This window comes from Carettochelys insculpta, chromosome 1 (genome assembly GCF_033958435.1).
Source record: "Carettochelys insculpta isolate YL-2023 chromosome 1, ASM3395843v1, whole genome shotgun sequence".
Lineage (NCBI taxonomy): Eukaryota > Metazoa > Chordata > Testudines > Carettochelyidae > Carettochelys > Carettochelys insculpta.
The window spans coordinates 144,371,929-144,394,365 of record NC_134137.1 but is presented as its reverse complement, the minus strand read 5'-3'; the positions used below and the strand labels follow the sequence as shown (position 1 = coordinate 144,394,365).

At 43.4% G+C, this 22,437-nt stretch overlaps 1 protein-coding gene across 1 annotated transcript; it reads left to right on the top strand.

The window, feature by feature from the left end:
- Positions 1-1,803: 1,803 nt before the first annotated feature.
- Positions 1,804-19,634, top strand: GPR143 (G protein-coupled receptor 143). The gene is made up of 8 exons (XM_074983340.1): positions 1,804-2,047; positions 3,577-3,686; positions 8,243-8,337; positions 10,507-10,599; positions 13,397-13,506; positions 14,341-14,449; positions 15,911-16,028; positions 19,040-19,634. The coding sequence occupies exons 1-8, from the start codon at positions 1,804-1,806 to the stop codon at positions 19,349-19,351; spliced, it is 1,191 nt and encodes a 396-aa protein (XP_074839441.1). The 3' UTR covers positions 19,352-19,634.
- Positions 19,635-22,437: the final 2,803 nt, after the last annotated feature.

The window sequence follows — 22,437 nt, the reverse complement described above, 5'->3', positions numbered from 1 at the left end:
GTGCCGCAGCTCCTTCACCTTACTCCTGACATGATCAGGAGTGCGGGCAGGGTGACCCCGGGCAGCCAGGCCATCGGCCAGCCGAGCGAACGCATCCACGTTCCGCCTCTTGCTCCCCATTACCTGGAGCACCTCCTCCTCGCTCCAGAGCCCCAGCAGGTCCCGCAGCTCGGCCTCCGTCCAGGAGGGGCCCCGCTGCCGCTTGCCAGCCTGGCTGCCCTTCTGGCTGGGCTGGCTGCCCTGGCTCCCCTTGGGGGGGGTCCCCTGGGGGCGCTGGGAGGGGGCTGCAGGGCAGCCATCGCAGCTGGGTGGGTGGCTGTGCTGGCTGAGGGACATGCAGGCTGGCCGCGTGTCTGGGCTGCCGCCTGCACGTTCCCTCAGCTTCCTGCACAGGAAGGGAGGGGGAGGGGACCTTTAATGGGCCGCTCCATGTGGCCACCATTGAGCTGAGGGGCTGGAGAGAGCGTCTCTCAACCCCTCAGCTGATGGCCGCCATGGAGGACCCGGCAATTTCGACGTTGCGGGACGCGCAACGACTACACGGTCCCTACTTCGACGTTGAACGTCGAAGTAGGGCGCTATTCCTATCCCCTCATGGGGTTAGCGACTTCGACGTCTCGCCGCCTAACGTCGAAGTTAACTTTGAAATAGCGCCCGACGTGTGTAGCCGTGACGGGCACTATTTTGAAGTTAGTGCCGCTACTTCGAAGTAGCGTGCACGTGTAGACACGGCTGTAGATGCTCTGAGAGGTTTGTCTACAAAAGCACAGTTTTGTTGACACAGGCTGCCTGTGTAGATGTAGCCTAGGTTTATCTGAGGTACTTCTGTGTTTATGTTTGACATATGTTCCAACGACAATGTTGGTAGAAGGACTGTAGGTTGGCACTGGGCATTTTAAGCAAACATTCAGGGAAATTTGAATTCATAAATGTGAGTATTTGCATAAGAATGTAAGAACATGAATCGACAATCATATACTGTAGGGACATAACTGCACTATGTAATCTATATTTGCAAGTAAAACCTGACAGCGCCCCTCAAATTCTGGAGCTGCTAAATTTCCCAAGCTATATCCTTGCAAAACTAAACAATCGCTCATGAAAAATCTAACTCGCAAATTGTTCACTATTGGATCAGCACATAGCATATAGACTCTTCTATGTAGAGTAAAACTCATCCAGTTTTGACAGATTAAATGGGATAAGAATAATACCTTTAGCCTTGCTTTTTCCTCCCTGATTCTATGAGTTAGCGTTTCTGATTTTAGTAAGAGAGGTAGATCTGAAGATCTGGGTGTGGATTTATACTACCTCCTCCTCCAAAAGTCTGTGGGTGCTTGGATTTGGGGCCAAAGATCAATTTAATTTGCAATCATTAAAGTATGATGTGTAGGATGTGGAAAATCTGGGAGAGCTAAAATCTAATGCTCCAATCTTGGGGCTCTATCCTCATTCATTTTACACCATCTTAAGTGCTCCAAAAGGGCGTATTCCTCCTGCCTCACATACAGTGCAAGCAGAAATATTTGAGTGAACTGTTGCCAATGGCTCAGAGCAAGGGAAGGGGTATGTTTCCGATTACGTTGCACTGGTGCTGTTCTGATCTGATCTCCTGTCTAGGAGAGACTGAGAGAGAAACAGCTTCAGGGGATTTAGCACTAGCAGCAGCACATGATCCATCAGTCGCGTGATTCTCACCACTGAAGGCTAAAGGGAAGGTTAAAGTAAAAGCTAAATCTGCCTTGCAGGAGCAGCAGTGATTTTTTTCTGCTCCTCATTTTTCCACTGCCAACCAGATCTCCCATGGCTTCTCCCAGGCTAGAGACCTACTGCTGTCCCAACCGGGACGCAGCCACGCAACTGGTGCTGACTTTCCAGCCCAAGGTTTTCTGTGGTGTTTGCATTGGCAGCGCCTCACTCAGTCTGCTGCTGAGCATCCTGCAGCTTCTCCCCAAGCAGGGACAGAGTCCCCGGAAGATGCCAAAAGCTTCCTCCTCTACCACCATCCTTCTTCTCATCTCCATTTGTGACATCCTTGGTGGCCTAGGTAAGGACCAACTTGCCATGCCTCCCCTCCTGGAGACAACGTGACTAAATAGAGCTATTTTGGAGCCTGAAGAGCTCTGGGAAGAAAATGTGTTGTTTCTGTTTTGCTGGTGGATTTGCATTAAGGGATGGCAGGAAACAACGAGCCTTGACAGAAGAGAGGAGTCTTTGTTTGTTTGTTTGTTTGTTTGTTAGATTTAAAAGTTCTAATTTAAAATCAAGCGCTCTTCAAAATCTGCACCTAAAATTAACAAAATCCAATCAGGAAGCTGTTGCAAAGTTTTCTTTAATGGCTGTCAGAGGCAAACTTCAACTGCTGCTAAAGACAAACTCTTTAAAACAGTCTTCTGGGCCTTAAGCACTCCGAACAAAGGCTGTAGCATTATGAAAATGCCGGCTACTCCACCAGGCAAATTGCTTAAGTGAGAAACTCAAGAGTACCAGTTTAGATTATGCGTGCACACAGGTCATGTTATACATAGGGTGTTGAAATCTATTCTGAGGAAATGCAAGAATGAAGCAATATACATGTACAAAACCAAAGTGCAGCAGATCTAACCTGCCAGACTATAAAATGTTCTGCCAAAGTATGAATCAACACGAATCCTACCACGTCTTGAGCTAAATGCAGAGCTTCCTCTTCATCTAGTCTGTGCCACAGCGATATCTTTATACTCACTTTTCACGTAACATGTTGAAATAATTATTTTTATTTTCTGAAGTTCTGTGGCGGGGAAGAAGGGAGAAACTCCTATAGGTATTGGCTGCTACCCTTTATATATAATCTGAATAGCCTGAATTTGATGAATCCAAAAATGTGGGAGAGGTTTTTTGTTTTAATTATATTGACACATCACACCCAATTTTCTTCTACCATCTTTGTCTGAGATCCTTTATAATCTTTCCAGGGCAGGGATCAATTATTACTAAATGGAATATAATTCATCCAGAGCTGTGCTACCGTATTCTAAGAAGAATGGATAATTTCATGTCATTAATATCTTTTAAACCAGCATTGAGAAGTATTATTTGTTTCATTCATTTGAAAAAGAATAAAAGATTTGTTTGCAAACATGAAACTCGATTAAGAGTATAAAAATATCTTCAGTACATCTTCAATGTAAAGTGTTAGAGAAACGAAAGTAAGTGTGTTGATATATACAAATATAACAGTGAAAAGAAGTACAAAGAAAATGCCTTAATTATGAGATTTCCATGATTTGATGGCAGCCTGTGAGATGCTATCCCGTTCATTGTAGAAAAATGTGTACCGGTCTTAATGAAGTGATGGCTTTTCTACAATAGAACAGAACATTTTAGACTACACCAAGTTTATGTTTTGGCTCAGCATTCCCTGATAAATTATGGTGGAATTTAAATACTTGCACTGTCTTGTGCTCAATTCATGCATCGCCTTTGTTTTGGTCACGTGGGAAAACCAGGCTATCATTTGATAATGTAACTGTTCAGGTAGGTGTCTCATAACATGCTAACACAAACACTCAGAACACTAATGAATTTTCCCATTAGGTATAATCTTCAGATCAACCATATGGATAGGTTTCCCAGACTTCATAGCGAACATCTCAGTGGTGAATGGAACTGACGTTTGGCCTACTACCTTCTGTGTGGGAACTGCAGTAAGTACAACCCCCTTCTATTTTGCTTAGGTAAAGGGAGCTCTAAGAACACACTCTTTGTGATCCAAAGAAAATTGAACCATCATTCCGATCTATAAGTATACTGGATTGCTGCCTCTCCCTAAGCCCTACAAGACTTGCAGGGTACAAAAGCAAAAGAGAGAAAGACATGTATTAACTGCTGTGGGGTACAAGTATCAGCATGCCCTGCTATGCAGCAACAGTTTGCGTGGGAGGACTGCGAGCTATTTCCTAAAATCTGAGGCCAAAATTTTCAAATGAGGGTGCTTAGAGCTAGATGATTAAATCATATCTGGGCATCTAAACGAGTGGCTTCATTTTCACCCCACACCCCAGTGAAGTTAATATGGTCATTCAGACGTACAAGGAGTTAGGACAAATTGGAGCTCTGGGTTCATATTTGACATAGGTAAATGGGTCCCTGAGCAAGGTACTTTTTGAGTTTGTCTGTGTCTCCTGAGTGTCAGGACTGTTCATTGGCTCTACAAAGATGTGTGCAGCAAGGCAGGACTCAGCATGTGCCAGGGAGAGGGTATATGTGAGGGGACTTTTAAGGGAGTGTGTGACCAGAGCTCCTGGAAGGACTTGCCATCCATGCAACCCCATCGTTTCCTGGCCCATTCTTTCAAAAGAGCACCCAGGGCTGTGTGGGCGCAGTCTTCTGGAAAAATCTTCTTTCTAAAAATTGCTGCAGTGAAGAAGTAGACAAAGTGATGAAACTGTTTGCAGGGGTATATTACACTGTCATTTGTACTTGAACTGAATGGCTTCAAATATGGGGTGATACATAAACATAAATGGCATAAAAATGCTCTATCTGACCAACACTCACTTCAATTTACAATTTTACAGTAATATGTAATCTAACAAATAGGACACAACAAAGATTTGTGGAAGCTTGTGGGAATAGCAGTTGCCTAAGGAATTTCTGATCAAGTACATACGATGCTATAACTGCAGTCTAAATATTGCTAAAGTATCTTTTTCTACATGAAACAAAAATCTGATTAGGTTTCAAAAATATCATTGTGTGGTACAGAAACCTGTGACTAAGCACTACAGATCTGAATTATGACAAGTTCTACATTACCGTATATGTACCATAGAGGCAAAATTAATCACACTACAACCTTTTCTAATACCTCTCTATTTCTCATCACACACTTCTGAGTCTTGCTAGATACAAGTGGAAAACTGGAAGAAAACATTATTCCCTGTACACTGTGTACAAGCTTGTATCACCGTCTAAGCTTGGCTTTAAAAAATAAAATAAAATAAAAGGAGAAACTTGCCATGATAAAATTTTTGCAACAGTAAAGTGCAATTCTGAAACCGCTGTAATTCCACTATGTTAACTATGAATGACTATTTCAAATTAATTTTCTACCAATGGTGCTGTTTAGTTTTGGTACTGATCTCAGCACAGATGATAAATTATGACCAGCCAGTGTCTGGGTTGGTTCAAGTTTCACTTTCTGACTCTTTGCACTAGCAATATCCTGCAATGTTTGGGAGTGCAGCAGTGCAAAGGAATGTTTGCATCTCAGGAAACAGAATGACAAGTAACCATGCTTCCCACTCATCCAGTAAGGCATTCTTAAACAATTTCAAATTATTATTTTTCTGGGTACATTTTTCCACACAACTGATTTGAATAATAATTGTTTTCAGCTTTGTGAAATTGACTGCTTTAAAGCATTAATTATAAAAATCCTCCATTTCACTCTCTTACGACAAAAGTTCTAGCTGGCCCTAGGAGTACCCCAATTGTCCTTCAACCTCAGATCTTCTCTAAGTTGTCCGAGGTCTTCCTCTTTTTGTTTTCTTTGTGGGTTCCATTAGAGACCTTGATGGACTATGGTGGATGATGGTTTTTCTGGCCTGGCCACCCCTACTTTCTTCTCTTGATGTGAACGTTAAGTGGTTTTTGTCCTGCTCTGTTTCAAAGCTCCTTGTTTGTGACCAGGTCTTGCCATTGGATGTGAAGGATGTACCTCAGACATCTGTTTATGAATGTCCATAGCTTGTGATTGGAACACTTTTTAGCATGCCAGGTCTTGCATGCATACAAAAGCCCATTTTTCACATTTCTGTTGCAAATCCTCAGTTTCATCCTCACAGATGCAGCTGTTGCTTTCCCTATTCTGACATTGATATCATTGTCTTTTCCTCTGTCTCTGCCCATAATACTTTCCAAGTAGGTGAACTGCTCCACATCTTCCAGGTTATCCACTCTCAAATGTGATGGTGTTGTCACTGGACTGGTCAATCCTCATTTGACTTGGTCTTTCAGCTTGATCTGAAAGCCTAGATTCTACCTGCACAAAATTAAGGTGATCAAGTCATCATAGCTTGTACCTAAGGTGCCATTAATTTGTTTTTCTGTGATCAGTTCCTGTGTCAAAATGAGGTCTAAAATAGAAGTCCCCATATATTGGATGCCACACCTTTTGCCATCTATAGTATTTAGAAGTCCCAAGGATGTTTTAGTTCTGGTAACCTGGACCACCAGCATTGCCTCTCAATCTTTATTCCTCTGGGACCACACAGCTTTTTTCCCACCTACACATTATAGGCAGGTGCATAAGGTGCCAGTCAGTCTCTTCCCTAGAATGATTTGGTAGTCAGTAGCGGAGACCTACTAATATCTCAACTTGATGAAGGACAAATGTGTTTGAAGCAGCACTGACTAGTTCCATTTTCCCTGAGTAAGTGGAGGAAGCCAGTGCAGACCTTGAGTAAATCAACCCCACACATTCTGTAAAAGAGAACTTTTAAAATATCTTACAAAGAAAAAAATGTAAAACTCAGCTCAAGTTATATACTGAATGCTATGAGTAAAGTGCATTTCAGGAGTTAACATATTGGAGCCTGAAGGTATATTGAAAGGGATTTGTTTTTAGAGATGTAGCCATCACTGATGTTTGGCTTCGTAGCATGCATGTTGGTCTCTAGACTCATGGCAAAGGATATTCAGATGAAAATGGAGGCAAAATGGAGGAGGGGCTCAGAGGAAAATAATTGTGAATCGTGAAAATATCCCAAGCACAGGAAAAAGGGGGAGAAAGTATGCTGTAAAAGAATCAGCTCCTCAGGGAAAGAATTTTGGAATTTGTAAACACAGGAAAAGGCCACATATCTTTATGTGTACTCATGAGAAAAAAAAATGAGAATTCTCAACTGTCAAAGAAAATGGAATGCACATTGATTTAAACCTGTGCACCGCACTTTGCTTTGGGTCATTACTGAAAAAAAATAACAAACCTACGAGAGCTGGAGTGTGGACATTTCACTACCACCCCTCCCTTTTCTTTCCCCTTTCTCTTGGGAACAGAGATACACATTACTGTCCTTTAACATTCAGTTCCGAGAGCATGAAGGTACAAAATAGCTGCAATGACTAAGAGACAGAAGTCCTGATCTCATGTCTCAGGCCTGGTCTACACAAAAGCTGTAAGTTGGTCGAAACTGTGTTACATCAGTTACAGCTTTCTGTTAATGACTTAAGAGTATGCGTGTTACTGAAAAAAAAATTTTGCACCACTATTCAAAGAGAAGCAGTCGACCTGTCTTTTATATTCAAATTCGGCACATTAACACGTGGTTTGAACCAGGATGGGAATTTTCTGAGTCACTATAGGGGCTCGTCTGCATACTTGGCTTAATCTAATTCTTGACCTTCCCCCCCACACACCCCTCCATTCTCTGATTTGCTCACCTTGATCCTTTTTTTTCTGATTTGTCCTCCTTTATTACTGTTTTTGGTGCTCTGTGCCTTAAATATTGAGTCTGTTCTGGTATGGCTATGGTCTGAAGAAGTGGGTCTGTCCCACAAAAGCTCACCTAATAAATTATTTTGCTAGTCTTTAAGTGCTACTTGACTGCGTTTTCAGTTGCTTAAGTTAATGATGTCAGTTTATGTTACATAAGTTAACGTAGCGTGATGTAGACACAGCTGTAAGTTGACCGATGTCAAAAGCATATGCTCTCCCATCAACTTACCTTCCTCCTCTCAGGGAGGTGGAGTATCGCTGTTGACTTATTTTGTCTTCATCAGACCTGCTAAATCAACGCTGCTGCATTGATCTCAGCAGTGCAGATTTAGCTATAAACATAGACAAACCCTCAGCTACTGGAGAGGCACCTATGTGCAAATACAATGGTTTCAAGCATTCTCACTATAAATCTCTTTATGAATATGGCCAAAGGTGTTTTACTGTTGGCTATACACATAAAATTTGGAGTTAAGATTAGGCAAGATTAATCTCTGTCTTGGGAACTAGTAAAGTCAGCATATCAAAACGGGGCAAATGCTATTCAACCTAGTCATGGGAATAGACCACTTGGCTACTGGGAGTCTGAGCAAGATTTGGCCTTCCTGGAGTTGTGTTGTAGAACCCCACAAATTCCATTAAACATGCTTAAATGGGGATTCGTCAGTGCTAGAAGTAACAGACATTTTACTTTTATTTTGTCCTGGTCACTTATATGCTTTGTGAGTGGCTGTGACACACTAGAATCTTTTCTTTCTGCAGATGTGGATCCAGCTCTTATACAGTGCTGGCTTCTGGTGGCTGTTTTGCTATGCTGTAGATTCCTACTTGGTGGTTAGAAGATCAGCAGGGCTAAGGTACCAAAGTAAAATGAACTAATTTTTAATTTCAACTTACTGAAAAGCTACAGCCTCACTTCCTAAATTAAGTATGAACATGTTTGTGTGTTTATATTCAGGCACATGAATGAAACATTCACAAACATCTGATGTGCATATGCAAACCATGTTTAGTAGGTGCATATTATGCTAGGTGCTTCAAGGGTCCTTAGTGTACTCCAGTATTGGTTTGATTATGCACTTTACGACATAGCAGGAACCTAAACTTTTAAGTCCTGGCTCCACTGAAATCAATGAAAGAAGTCTCATTGATCCCAATGGAACCAAGATTTCACCCTAATCCCCACCATTAATTGAACCCCATAGAAATAAAATGTTGTTCTGGGTAGGGTGACCGTATGTCCCCCAGCCAAAATGGGGTGGATGGTCACCCTATCTGGGGCGGTGGTAACAGGGCTACTGCCCTGCCAGCAAAGGTCCTGGCTTCCCTAAGCTGTGGGTGGCAGTCTGCACCACCCCACAGGTTCAGCTCCTGGATGCCACCGCTGGGGGGAGTTGAGTGGCTCCATCTCCAACCCCACTGTGGCCACGGTTCAACCCCGCCACCCCTGGCTGTGGCTTCGGCTCCAGCCTCCCCCACCCTGGTCCCAGCTCCAACGGCCCCACTCCAAACCCCCACAGTCCAAGCTCCTGCTCCAACCTCTGCAGCCCAGCTCAATCCCCTGCAGCTTCAGCTCCAGCACCCACAGCCACAGCTCCAGTGGCCCCACTCCAACCCCCCTGGACCCAGCTCCCACTCCAACCTCCGCAGCCTGGCTCAACGTCTCGCAGCTCTGGTTCCAGCCATCCATCTCTGGCTCCAGCTCCTGTTCCAGGAGCCCCGCTTAACACCCCATGACTCTGGCTCCAGTCCTGGCTCCTGCTCTAACCTGCGCCACCCAGCCCCTGGATTGAACCCCACTGAAGCTCCAGTTCATGCCCTCCAACTCCCACAGCCCCGGCTTAGCTCCAGCCACCACTGTGGGAAGTCAGGCGGCAGCTGAGCCACCGCGTGGTCTGGCTCCCCGCTCCCCTAGGTGGGGGAAGCTGGTGAACCATGTGAAATATGGGGCGATTAGCTCCTTTTGCAAAAATAAATTGGGACACCAGAATGGTGCCTGAAATACGGGGCTGTCCCACCAAAAACAGGATGGATGGTCGCCCTAGTTCTGGGGGTGGTGGGGTGGTGCTGAAATACCGCAGCAGATCCTGTAGACACGGTTTCAGTCAGCAGATGTTCTGGTATGTGTCTCCAAAACAAGAAAAACTCCCTGATTTAAACTAGAATTAAGACTAAACTGTACAGGGAAACATGAATCTTACTTGTATAGTGAAGCATTGATGCCCAGGAATTACATGAGTGTTAGGCAATAACAAGCTAGATTATTTGATTTCTAGTATGTATTATGAAAATTCTTCACATGTTTTAGCCTAATTGTTTCCAGTATAGGTTATCTCAATTCCCTTTTCCAGACAAGGCTATGCTCTCTCATGGCATTCATACTATTTCCCATGGGCAGGGGTTTGAGTGTTCACAGTCATTTATATGTAAGTCACACCATTCTACCCTGAGGCAGAATGGGTCTGATTTTGCTCCCACCAAAAGCAACAGCAAAGCTTTTAGGTCCTGATTCAAAGCCAACCAAAGTCAATAGGAAAAACTTCCATTAACTTCATTAGGGTCTCCATCAGGCCCTTGTTGAGGTAGATGGAACAAAACGTGATCATAACTGTTAAAAGTTGTGATTGCCAAATTTCCAAAAAGGCTGAAGTTTGGGGCATCCCTTCTTCCTTTCTTGTACCTTTTCCCATCCCAAGTGCCACCTCCATGGATCCCAGGAAGGGAGGGAGTCTGGAGGGACAAAGCAAGTGGGGACAAGCGACACTGACAGCTCTATCTACATAGAGGGACAGAAGCAGGGTTCCTTAGCTCAACCTGACAAATGCTCTGACTTAGCCTAACTCGTACTTTTCCCAGCCCACTTTACCTTTTCGTAGTTAGTGCGCTATCAGTGGGGGGCGGTGTGCTGATCTATTTGCATATATGTAACATTCTTTTGCATGGTCATAATGCCAAGTTCTAAAGCAATTCCAAACAAGCATGATGAGGAGCATTAACAGCTTCTTTCCTCTTTCATATGCTTCCAGTACAATCGTGCTGTACCACATGATGACGTGGGGCCTGGCAATCTTGCTGTGTGTGGAGGGAATTGCTATGCTTTACCACCCTTCTGTTGCTAGGTAAGCCATTAATTACTTGGATGTCTTTGTCAGCCTTGGCGATGGAGGGTCAAGGTTTTGCTCCTGTTACAAGAGTGTAAATGTCAAATACGGGAGTCAGTGACGTTACTCTGGATTTACAGCAAGGCACATCAGAGCAAATTTGGCCCTGCGTGAACTCAGCTATGTCTCCACACTAGAGACCTTACAGTGACCCGGTTATACCTACACAGCTGCACCACCGTAAGATCTCTCATGTAGCTGCTCTGTGCATGTGGGAGAGAGAGCTCCCCCATCAACATAGTTAAACTACCTGCAGTGAGTGGTGGTAGTTATGTCTGCAGGAGCAGCTTCGCTGCCGACATAGTGCTGTGCACACGACCACTTATGTTGGGGAATCTTGCGCATGCCTGTTCTTTCACAACCCTGAGCAATATAAGTTCTGCCTAGATAAGTGGGAGTGTAGTATGCCTGGCCTTAAAAACGTCATATCCTACTTCTCTCACGCCCTGTGCTCTGACCATCCTACTCACGACTCTCCACTTTAGTATCATGCTATCTCCTATGCCTGAAAGAGCCACCCTTTGCTTGTGTGACCCCCTCCCTTCTCTTAATTCATCCTCAAAGCTCACTTTTCCTTCTGTCCCTAATTATGCTTCTACCCTGGGTCTCAACCTCTGAAGCTCCAAAGATGTTCTCATCCTTTTGTGTATGGCTTGTTTGATCAGTGAATAACCTTGGTAAGTACCAAATGAAACAATATATATACATGACTCCAAATCAATGGTAAGTCTGCTGTGCAGCAGCGAAGCATGAGTCCCAGCACAGGGCGAACAGACATGAGCTAGTGGGGAGGTAGGCTTCAGCTGGTACATGTTGTGGCAAGCTGGGCCCCACCTTGTGGGATCCTGCAGGTGGCCCAGCCCATCGGCCCTCAGTGCTGTTGTTTCTTGCTCATCATCAGCTCTTTGGCATCTCTCGCTGCTCACTCGCCATCTAACACTAGCAGTGCCAACCTTGCAGTCTGGGCACATATCCACACTGCTATTTTTAATATGCCATCACAACCAGAGCTAGCACAGGTCTATCTGCAGTGCCAAAAAAAAACAAACAAACCACTTCTCCCAACTCAACTGCAGCATAGACACACCCAACATGATCCTCAGTTATCTGCTTGGATATTTGCCAGGACCAGAGGGAAATATCTTAAAACAAAAAACAGGCGCTTGTTGCACCATAATCCGTCTCTGACATTGGCATGGAAAGTAGGGGCATTAGGGTTTCCACGAGCTCCAAGAGAGGGAAACGATCATGCTAAAACTGTTCTGTGCTCTTTTATTCAACCTTTTTCTGCCCCATCTTAGCCTTATTTTTTCCTCCCACCCAAGTTGCTGAAAGGAAGCATTGGTTCACACGGGACACATACTAAGAAACAAGGCTGTATTTCAGTGGTCTCCCTTTGTGACTCACTTGAGGTGGCTAGAGCCAATGGAGCAGAATGTTAAGAATTAAGAACAGTCATAGTGGGTCAGACCAAAGGGTCATCAAGCCCAGTATCCTGTCTTCTGACAGTGGCCAATGTCAGACGCCCCAGAGGGAAAGAACAGAACAGGTAATCAGCAAGTGATCAATTCCCTGTCGCCCATTTCCAGCCTCTTGCAAACAGAGGCTAGGGTCACTGTCCATGCCCATCCTGGCTAATAGCCATTGATGGACCTATCCCCCATGAATTCATCTAGTTCTTTTTTTAACTCTACTGTAGTCTTGGTCTTCACCACATTCTCTGGCAAGGAGTTCCACAGGTTAACTGTGCATTGTATGAAAAAATATTTCCTAATGTTTGTTTTAAACCTGCTGTCTATTAATTTCATTTGGTATCCCTTGTGTTGTGAGAAGAAAATAACATTTCCTTATTTATTTTCTCCACACCAGTCATGATTTTATATATCTCTATCATATCCCCCCTTAATTGTCTTTTTTTCAAGCTAAACAGTCCCAGTCTTATTAATCTCTGCTCATATGGCAGATGCTCCATACCCATCCATCATTTTTGTTGCGCTTTTCTGAACCTTTTCCAATTCTAATATATCTTTTTTGAGATGGGGCGACCACATCTGTACCTAGTATTCCAGATGTGGACATACCATGGATTTATATAAAGGTAATATGACATTTTCTGTCTTATTATCTAGTTCTTTCTTAATGATTCCCAACATTTTGTTAGCTTTTTTGACTGCCACTGCACACTGAGTGGATGTCTTCAGAGAACTATCCACAGTCACTCCAAGATCTCTTTCTTGAATGGTAACAGCTAAGTCAGACCCAATCATTTTATATGTATAGGTGGGATTATAATTTCCAAAGTGCATTACTTTGCATTTATCAACATTGAATTTCATCTGCCATTTTGTTGCCCAATCTATTAAGATCCTCTTGTTGCTCTTCACAGTCTTCTTGGGACTTAACTAGTCGGAGTAGTTTTGTGTCATCTGCAAATTTTGCCACCTCACTGTTTATCCCTTTTTCCAGATCATTTATAAATATGTTGAATAGGACAGACCCCTGGGGGACACCACTATTTACCTCTCTCCAGTCTGAAAACTGACCATTTATTCCTATCCTTTGCTTTCAATCTTTTAACCAATTGCCAATCCAAGAGAGGACCTTCCCTCTTATCCTGTGACAGATAACTTTGCTTAAGAGCCTTTGGTGAGGGATCTGTTTATGTCCTTCCATATTTTTAGCTAAATGCGATGTAAGTAGAGTACTGAAAACTGGAAGTGAGAAGAATAATTAATTTTTAATGGTTTCCTCTCAGGTGTGAAGATGGACTGCTGCATGCAATTCCTCATTACATCACCACCTATGCCCCACTTCTGCTAGTTTTGGTGGCCAACCCTATCCTCTTTAGCAGGACAGTAATAGCAGGTAAGTTTCTGTCAATAGTAATTAAAAATAAAATAACTAACTAACTAAATAAATAAATAATCATAAAACCTTGCCTCTATGTCATGCTCCATGAGAGAGTCCCTTATGACCAAAGCCATGTAAGGATGCAGCTAATCAGTGGAAACTAATGCACCAGAAATTTTTTAGCAAAACAGTTAAGTACCAAAAGTAGGGTTATGTTTCCATGAGGGATTTACTCCAGAAACAGCCATTGGTGACCAGTGATCCCATCAACGTAGTTGCGCTGGTAGAAAACACAATTGTGAATGGACAAAATTGCATTGCATCTCCTTGAAAGTTGACAAAGCTCCCCTGGAGACTTACAGAAGTCTAAATTGTCTGTAGCAGGGGGTTTGAATGAGTGCAGCAAGCACTGCCCTTCAAAGCACCCAGTGACTGGAATTCTCTTCCTGGCCAATGAGAGCTGCAGGAAGCAGCAGCCAGCACATCCCTGTGGCCCTTTCACATGCAGGCACTGTCTCCACTGCTCCCATCGGCCAGGAACGGTGAAACATGGCCACGGGGTGATGTGGGGGTTGGGGGTGTTTGCTGATGGTCAGTATCAGCAAAATGTCTCACAGCCCACAATCAGAGTACCCTGATGGGCCACAGGTTGCCCACCACTGCCTTAGAAGCATGATATCTGTCATTTATTATCACTTTCACCCAAATCACCTTCCACGTTCTGTTTGCTGCCAATTTCTCCTCCTCAGCGGCACCTGAGCTACAGCTTCTTCTCCTGCCTTCCCCGCTCCCTGGATCCCTGTTAATATACCTAACCATGTACTCATTGTACTGTTCTGTATTTTCTAGTTGCTTCATTTCTCAAAGGAAGACAAGGAATCTACACGGAGAATGAAAGACGCCTGGGGACAGAGATTCAGATCCGCTTTTTCAAAATTATGCTGGTGTTCGTTATATGGTAGTTGGCTTTAAAAAAAAAAAAAAAACTGCGCATTTCCCAACTGAGGAAAATGTGGGGTGTTAATGGCATTGGTGGGATTGCTCTATTAGTTGGCCAACCTGACAGCCTCAAGGGGAGGAATTATCTAGAAAAGGAAACATTCTTCATTATTTTACTTAGCCATAACATTAAGCTGTGACACAAGTTCTAGAACACACAGCTGGGGGAATGAGATCAGGGGAGTTGGAGCAACACAAACATAAAAGCCACAAAGGAAAATAGTAAAAAGCTGGGTAGGCATAGGCTGGATGGGCAGCCACCTAAAGCAATGCCATTAAAACCCAACTTTCTCACATAACCTCTCTCTGGTACTGCAGATTATTGATTCATTTAATTTGATGTTTGCTGGCTGATCATGAGTTACCCTGATGGGTAAGAACAATTAGCTATGGCATTTTCAGAGTCATCTGCAATCTTCTTTTAATGACACTTTCAAAGTCTCTTTTAATTTAACTCTGAAGTTTGTGGTTGCTTTGGTATTGATGGGTAGCAATGGTAGCTATATTTAGTGTGTGAACATTACAAATCCACACATATGCCATATTATAATGTGCACTTGACACCAGCAGGCCCCCTTGTGTCAGGAAGACTCCAACTGTAGCACCACCTTATTGTTCCAGTTCCGTAATGGTCAGCTGCCTTCAAGGCTCAGGGGCCAGCTCCCCTGGTCAGGTCAGGTCTCAGTTCCCTTTCAGGATTAATGTAACACAAATAAAATCTTTATTCAAGATTTACTCTTTACTTCATAGGAATCCAAAATTGTGAAAGTTGGGCCTTTGACTGGGCCAAGTTTCTGAGTTAGGGCTTCAGTCAGAATTGGTCTGTAGTAGATACAGTTACTGCTTTTCTATCTGGCCTGATGGGCCCTGATTGACCTTTACCTGCTCCTGATCCTTTAAGATGCTACAGGACCAATTTTCTCTCTGGTTCTGCCTGCAGCTGATCATGGGAGACATCACTAGGTAACCCCTAAACATCTGCATTCACTGCCTTTTCCTTCTGGCTACCTTCTTTTGCCAGGGGTTTGCCAAGGCAATGAGGCCTCTCACAAGGGGCATCAAATGCCTGATACATCTTGCCATAGGCTGCAAATATAAAAAAACACTCGATGACATTCCACATTGTAATCTCGCATTTTTAAATCAATTTGATTTAATTCTGCCTTTTAGCCGCTTTCAGCTGGGTGGAATGCTAGGCTTTCATCCTGTTTGGTTATGTCTATTTCTTTGTCACAGGATGGATTAGGAAAGGGATTTCACTTTCTGATTGGGTTCACCCAGATCTGCTATTCTTTCTTATTGTTGGTTAAAACCAGATTTCTTCCTCTCTCTATCAACAATCACCACAATCATGCTTTGGAAAAGAAACCACTGTATGTGCCAAAAGTCTGTCTTTTCCTCCTTTTTCTCTCTGCAACAGCTGGTCGGCAAACATCATCAATGAGAGCCTATTGTTCTACCTTGAAATGCAGCCAGACATCAATGGAAGTCCCTTGAAAAATGTCAGAAATGCTGCACTGATCACATGGATTATAATGGTAGGTCAACCATGATTTTTATTAGTTTTGGAAGTCACTTTTGTAGGATAAGGCAGCACCACCAGTGTAATGCAATTTCTTTCAAAATATAATCCTCCCTCCATACCAAAAAGAGAGGAAGAACATTTTCAAAGTCACAGGATCTATTCTTCATATGAAACTCTGCAAGAAGAACTAAAGGATACATTTTGTCCTGCTTGGTGCATTACTACTGAAGTCAAGCTGATTGAGAAGGCTTGTTAAGATTGTCCACAGTGTCTTCCTGAACAACAGAGTACAGTATTTCTACCAGTGATTCCTGAAAACAGACTAACAAGTTGGGTGCTTACTAACAATCTCAGCCTATAACTGTACCTCATGTTATTTTCTTTGCTCTTTAAAACTGCTACATAGAAAACATCTGTATATATAGAGATTAGTTACTTGAGCAGAAAATATATTGGTCTTGCAGAGCACTGATCCCAAATACTGTAGGAATTGTGATTACACCATCCCCTCATACACTTAATGTTCATGGAAATTTGAAATAGTCAAAAGGGGATATTTTGGACCTGATGATGCCCGCAGCTTCTTTGGGGAGAGCTGAATGTTTGCAAAGCCTCTTAGTAAAAACACTTCGTTTTTCTTCTCAAAATGACAGGAGCATTTTCTAGAAGAGTGTCAACAGCATAGGTGGACGAATGTTATTAAGTGAATGTAAATTGCATAGCTTATTTGAAGTGTAGTTTAAAATAGGCTATTTTGGCATTTGGCACTGTCTAAACGGTGTCAAATGTCAAAATAATGAGTTATTTCTAGGCTTCCCTTACTCCTCCTGCAACAAGGAGTACAGGGTGCTAAAATATCATGCCCGTTATTTTGAAAACTATTTCAAAATGATGGATGTGTGTTGAAGACATGGAGTAGGTATCCTGAAATAGCTCTGCTGTGTAGATGTAGCCTTAGAGATTTATAGAATGTGAGTTGACTAGGGCCCATTCAGTCATCTAATCTGACCTCCTGTATATGACAGGCCATTAAATCATACCCAGCTATCCATGTATAATCATTTGTTTGTCTAAAGCATGTCTTCCAGGACTGCACCCAGTCTTGATATGAAGATGTCACAAGCTGGAAAATCCACAGCTTCTCTTGCAAGTCTAATCCATGTTACCATCCATTTTTCTTCTCCTAAAACTTTCTCCCCAATTTTTTTGTGTATGTGCACCTTGGCGACAGTCCTCTGTCCAGAGAGGACTCATCAGGGCTTCTTTACAAGAACTGTTTATAAATCTGCCAGTCAGTGGGGCATCAGTATTAACCTCCCGCTCAATTTTTGCAGCTCAGTCTGGCTCATCTGGCCAGCAGTATTATGGATTACTGTACACCTCCTGTGCAGGGAACATTCCTGCACTCTCAGAACACATACTATATTCTCACACTTCCACCTCCAAGTACTTAATTCCTTCCTTCCAGATTTTATCCTATCTCCTTTTATTATCTTCCCACTTCCTGCATACCCTGTTACCTTCCAACCAAACAACCGGGCACCCCCCAAGTACCATTACCAGGTTTCAGCCTGTATTAAGAAGTTAAGTGATGCCACTCACACGGTGCCCCCCCTTCTCTCCCAGGGCCTGAATACACTCATGTGACACAGCTCTCAGCCCTTGCTGGCCTGGAGGGCAAGGGGTCAAGTCTAGGAATTGAAGTGTTTGTAGGCTGTCTGAAAATAAAGTGCTGATTTCCCATGAGAAAAGTAGAAACATTCAAAGCATTTACTTGTCAATTATCTAGGGAAGCTGGAACAGGAGTGATTTTTGAGATACTGTCTCAGTTGCCCTGTTTTTTTAATCCAACCATGATTAGGGTGACCCTATTTCCCTAGGCCAAACACAGGACATGGGGATGGGGAATAAGCCTTCCTAGTGTCTGAAATATGACTGTCTCAGCCAAAACAGGGGGATGACCACTCTACTCAGGTGGTGACTGCCATCTAGGGGCTGCCACCGTGCTGTGTATGTGTGTGTGGGGGGGGGTGATACTTGGCTGTGGGGCAGCTGCAGCTCCTGGCTGCCCAATGCCTTGGGGTGCCAAGAATGGTGCTGCCACCCTGCGAGGCTGCCCACATAGCCACCCTGGCTGCTCCATGCCTCAGGGTGCCAGGAAAGGGACTGCAGCCTCACCGGCAAACCTCCTGGCTTTCCCAAGCCTTAGGGTACCAAAAGCAGGGCAGTAGACATGGGAGAAAAGGGCAGTTTAGCCACTGACCTTAATCCAAGGCCATTTACCTTTTTGTTAAAATAAATCAGGATGCCTTTCTGGGGCCCAAAAAAACAGCCAAAACAGGATGGATGGTCACCCTAATCATGATGGATTCGTTCATGAATCATCAACAGGTGCAAACTTATTGGCCACTGTTCAAGACCTTGGTTATCAGTGAGTGGCTGCTCTGAGTAGGTAGGGCTCTACTTTCACTGCAGTCTTATACCTGATCATGTAGCATAAACTTCATAAGACTCAGTGGCAAGTGTTAAAGTACCACAACCCTGACACAACTGCCTGGAGTAGCTGAAGTCAAACCAGCAAGGCTTTGACCCGTGTGCTCTCAGTGTTATTGTGTAACAGACCAAGGATTTTGTCTTTTTTCCTTTCATTTGTTTGTGGTTAGAAGAAACATAACATGTGCTTTCACCTGGATGCAAACAGATGCTTTTACAACATCTCCCAGAGACTGCACTGGTTCACTGTGCCCAATGGCAGTATATCTATACTGCAATCAAAGATCCATGACATAGCCAGGCCAGCTGACTTGGGCTTGTGGGGTTTTGACTACGGCCCTGCTCTGGCCTGATCCCTCAAATCTATACCACAGATGTAGACGTATAGCCTGCAGCCCTGCAAACCCAAGTCAGCTGCCCCAGGCTTTGGCACTCAGTGCTGTGAATTTATTACCCTTAATACCAGACTTGTAATTCATAACACTGTTTATTTTAATTCCCCTCACCATTCTCCTTTCATCTCCCTTCCAGGGAGTACTGAATCCAGTGCAAGGCTTTCTCTTCACACTCGCCTTCTATGGCTGGACTGGGTGGAAACTGAACCTGAAATGGCAAAAGAGAGAGATACCATGGGAATCAATGTCCACATCAGCTGTTGCTGGCAATGGCTGCCCCTCTCCCATTGGATCATCTGTGAACTACCAAAACAACATTCCTGACTCAAGGAAGACAACAGATGCCGGCAGTCAACAGATGGATGAGGCCTTGAGCATGCTGTCTGAAGGTAACATTATCAGTGACGCCAGGTTACCCAGAAACTCCCCAATCTACCAGGGCTGGTAGTTTGCATATGCATGAAGTCTCTCCCATTGTCATGACCCTTGATTAATGACTGTGCAGACTGCATCACTATCTGCTCTAGGGCTTGGTTGGTGCCTCATCGCCTGTCACATGCTATCTATTTCCTGTGGGCTTATATGATAGCTGATGTCTTCAGTCCCCTCATAGGGAGTGTGAGAGAAGAGGATACTGTTAGACAAAAGCCTGATCCCCTTCCATTTGGTTGGCAGCAGTCCCTGTGAAGCTCAATGTTTCTTAATTAACCTAACTGATTTCTTTTCATGCATTTTTGTTTTAACCTCTCTTGCAATCTGTACTTTAACAGAGTATGCTTTTGTCTAATAAATAAATTACTGTTGTGTTGTGTTGTTCTAACTCTGGCTCCTGGGCTGACTTGGCAAAGATGCAGCTCTATATCTGGAATTCTAGCACTAGGACTATGGGAATGCTAAACTGTTACCCTTAAAACAATGCTCAAATGTTGGAAAAACAGAGCTTTAAAACAGATATGGATTTCCATTGATTGAATATAGAATGCTGTTTAACAACCCTTTTTATACCCCATCCATCTGAATGTTAGTGGGATATTTAAGTGTCCTTTTTATCTAAATGCAGCTGTAATGACTAGGAATATAGTCTTTTAGTGCCACGAAGTCTGGTATTTAAATCATTGAGGGATGCAGGGTATAATTTTCAGGGTCATCTAAATGACTTTGGTGTCTAAAGCCTATCAAAAGATGGTGAAATATAGCCCCCAGTCCTTTCTGCAAGGAGTGTTCTATTTTATATCCTGTTTTACTGACCTCAAGGGAATTCAATGAACCCTTTTTATTTCCTTTGCTATCTGCTGTGCTGAACATTGTAGTTTCTGAGCAGCTGGGCCCAAATACTTGTTAAAATAAGCTGAACGCTAAGAAGCAATTGCTCAGTCTATGATGCTTATGTATGCTTTAATCCATGCTAAAAGGCTAACCTAGGTTACTGCCCGGTTTAACAATCTTATACGTGGTAGCCCAAACTGACCGCCATTTAAAAATGCCGGTCCAGGCATAGGTTAGAACAAATCTTGAAGTTAATTCAAACAATTTGGCCCAACTGTACAGCTGGTCCCAGCTATGTTATAACTGGTTTGGGCACAATCATGTTTAAACATAAATAGATTGTTAAATTAAATCGAAAAGCCTGTCTACCTCTTTTAACGTTAAAAAGTAGAATGATGATAGCTGTAGTGCCTGGAATTTCAGGCTCAGCAGGACCTAAACAAAAAAAATTGATCTTGTCACAATCCATAAAAAGGTGGTACAAAAATTGATAAACACTGGGGTAGATAAAGAACTGCTGTTGCCTTGTAGAAAACCTTTAAAATCACACTCTTTAAAAATACGGTAATCATGTCTATGTCCCCCTCCTCCCTTTTTCGCTTTGTTACTAGGGCCGTTTGAACATAAGAGGATATATAATTTTGTAAGAATTAGTTTCCTCTGCTCCAGAAATCCTTACCCTTTGTTTATAAAATTGGTCATTTCCAGTGACACTAATAGTGATGCCACAGACAGAGGGTGAAGTTTGATGTAGCACACTTAAATGGATGCTTACAAAACTAAGATTCATTTTTTTCACTTCAGTGCAAGTAAAAAGAAAGAAAATGAGGCTATTGCAGGTAGATAAAATTGTTGTGAGTCTGTGATCAGATGCTAGTGTCATGGGTGGCAGCAGCAGGATCCCCAAAACAAACACATAGAACTTGCCTTCAAAGGCACAGGCCTGTACTGAGGATGGATGTGCAAGGTGACAATTTGTACTGAGAAGCCCTGGAAGCCTGGTTAACTAATCCAGAATTCCTTCTTTTGATCCTGTGTATCACAGGTTGCTGAACATATACAAAAGGGGAGGAATAACACAGTGGTTCGAGCATTTACCTGCTAAACCCACAATTGTGAGCTCAATCCTTGAGGGCGACATTTAGGGATCTGGGGCAAAGAAAAAAAGGGGGTGGTGCTTGGTCCTGCCAAGAGGGCAGGGGGCTGGACTCAATGACCTCCCAAGGTCCCTTCCAGCTCTATGAGATGTGTAACAATCATTTTCCAGCCTTGCACTTTGCAGCTTGCGCCCCATTTTGAGAGACTAGTGCCATGTCCAGCACTGAGCAAGGAACAATGCCTCTACAGTTATAATGTGGTTCACCTACGTCCAAGACCCTGGCACACTCTTGCCCTCACAATTCATTCACCCACAAAAACCTGGTCCCCAAAAAACCCCACAGTCAGCCCTGAGAGATGAGTGGTGCTTTGAGAGATTACCAGTCTGTGGGGGATATTATCATAAGCCATCGGAAACCAGGGTTGCCGTTGGGTGGTGCGTGGAGAGGAGGGAAGGAGGTAGTTGCCCCAGGACATGGTGATTTAAAGGGGCCCAGGATTCTGGGCTGCCACCACTACCACAGCTGCAATGGCAGCAGATGATGCCCCAGGCCTTTTAAATCGATGCCAGAGCCCTGCCTGGTGCAGTCTGGACATTGTTGAGGCTGTCAGGGTTATGGCTAGACATTCCTACTCACCTGAGGCTCTGCTGCTTTGAGGGGTAAGGAGGAGCCTGGAGTCGAGCTCCCACTTTGCCCAGGGCCTTGAAAAGTCTGTTTTCAGCCATGACCTGAGCTAACCCCCAAATATTTGATGAAATCTTCTTCCTGTTCTGACAACACTGGTTTCCATGACAACTATTTTTTAATTTATTTGAAATATTTTTACCCCACCTCTCTATTTCAAACATTCAACATGGCTTACAAAAGTTTTAAAACTATAAACATATATAAAAGATTTAAAAAAATATCAAACTCCAAAAGGACATAAAACCCACTAAAACATCTCAGAAGAAGGGTTTCACATGCACAAGGTTAATTCTAGTGCAAATACTCTATGAGGGGGTAAAGCAACAGTGATTTTTGATTTTAAAAGAAACTTAGTGGTGAGCAAAGTGTTACCATCTCCCAGGTCCCATGACATGTGTACTTGAGCTGCTTCTCCTATGTTCAAAAATGGAAGGATAACCATATGCCCTGCCCATTTGTACTATTGTCAACATTCAATTTT

Bases quoted from the DNA above. Each gene is read 5' to 3' on its own strand.
- GPR143 (XM_074983340.1), top strand. From the start codon at position 1,804: ATGGCTTCTCCCAGGCTAGAGACCTACTGCTGTCCCAACCGGGACGCA. The intron at 2,048-3,576 runs GTAAGGACCAAC...TTTTCCCATTAG, and splicing joins TGACATCCTTGGTGGCCTAG to GTATAATCTTCAGATCAACC. The intron at 14,450-15,910 runs GTAGTTGGCTTT...TCTCTGCAACAG, and splicing joins ATGCTGGTGTTCGTTATATG to CTGGTCGGCAAACATCATCA.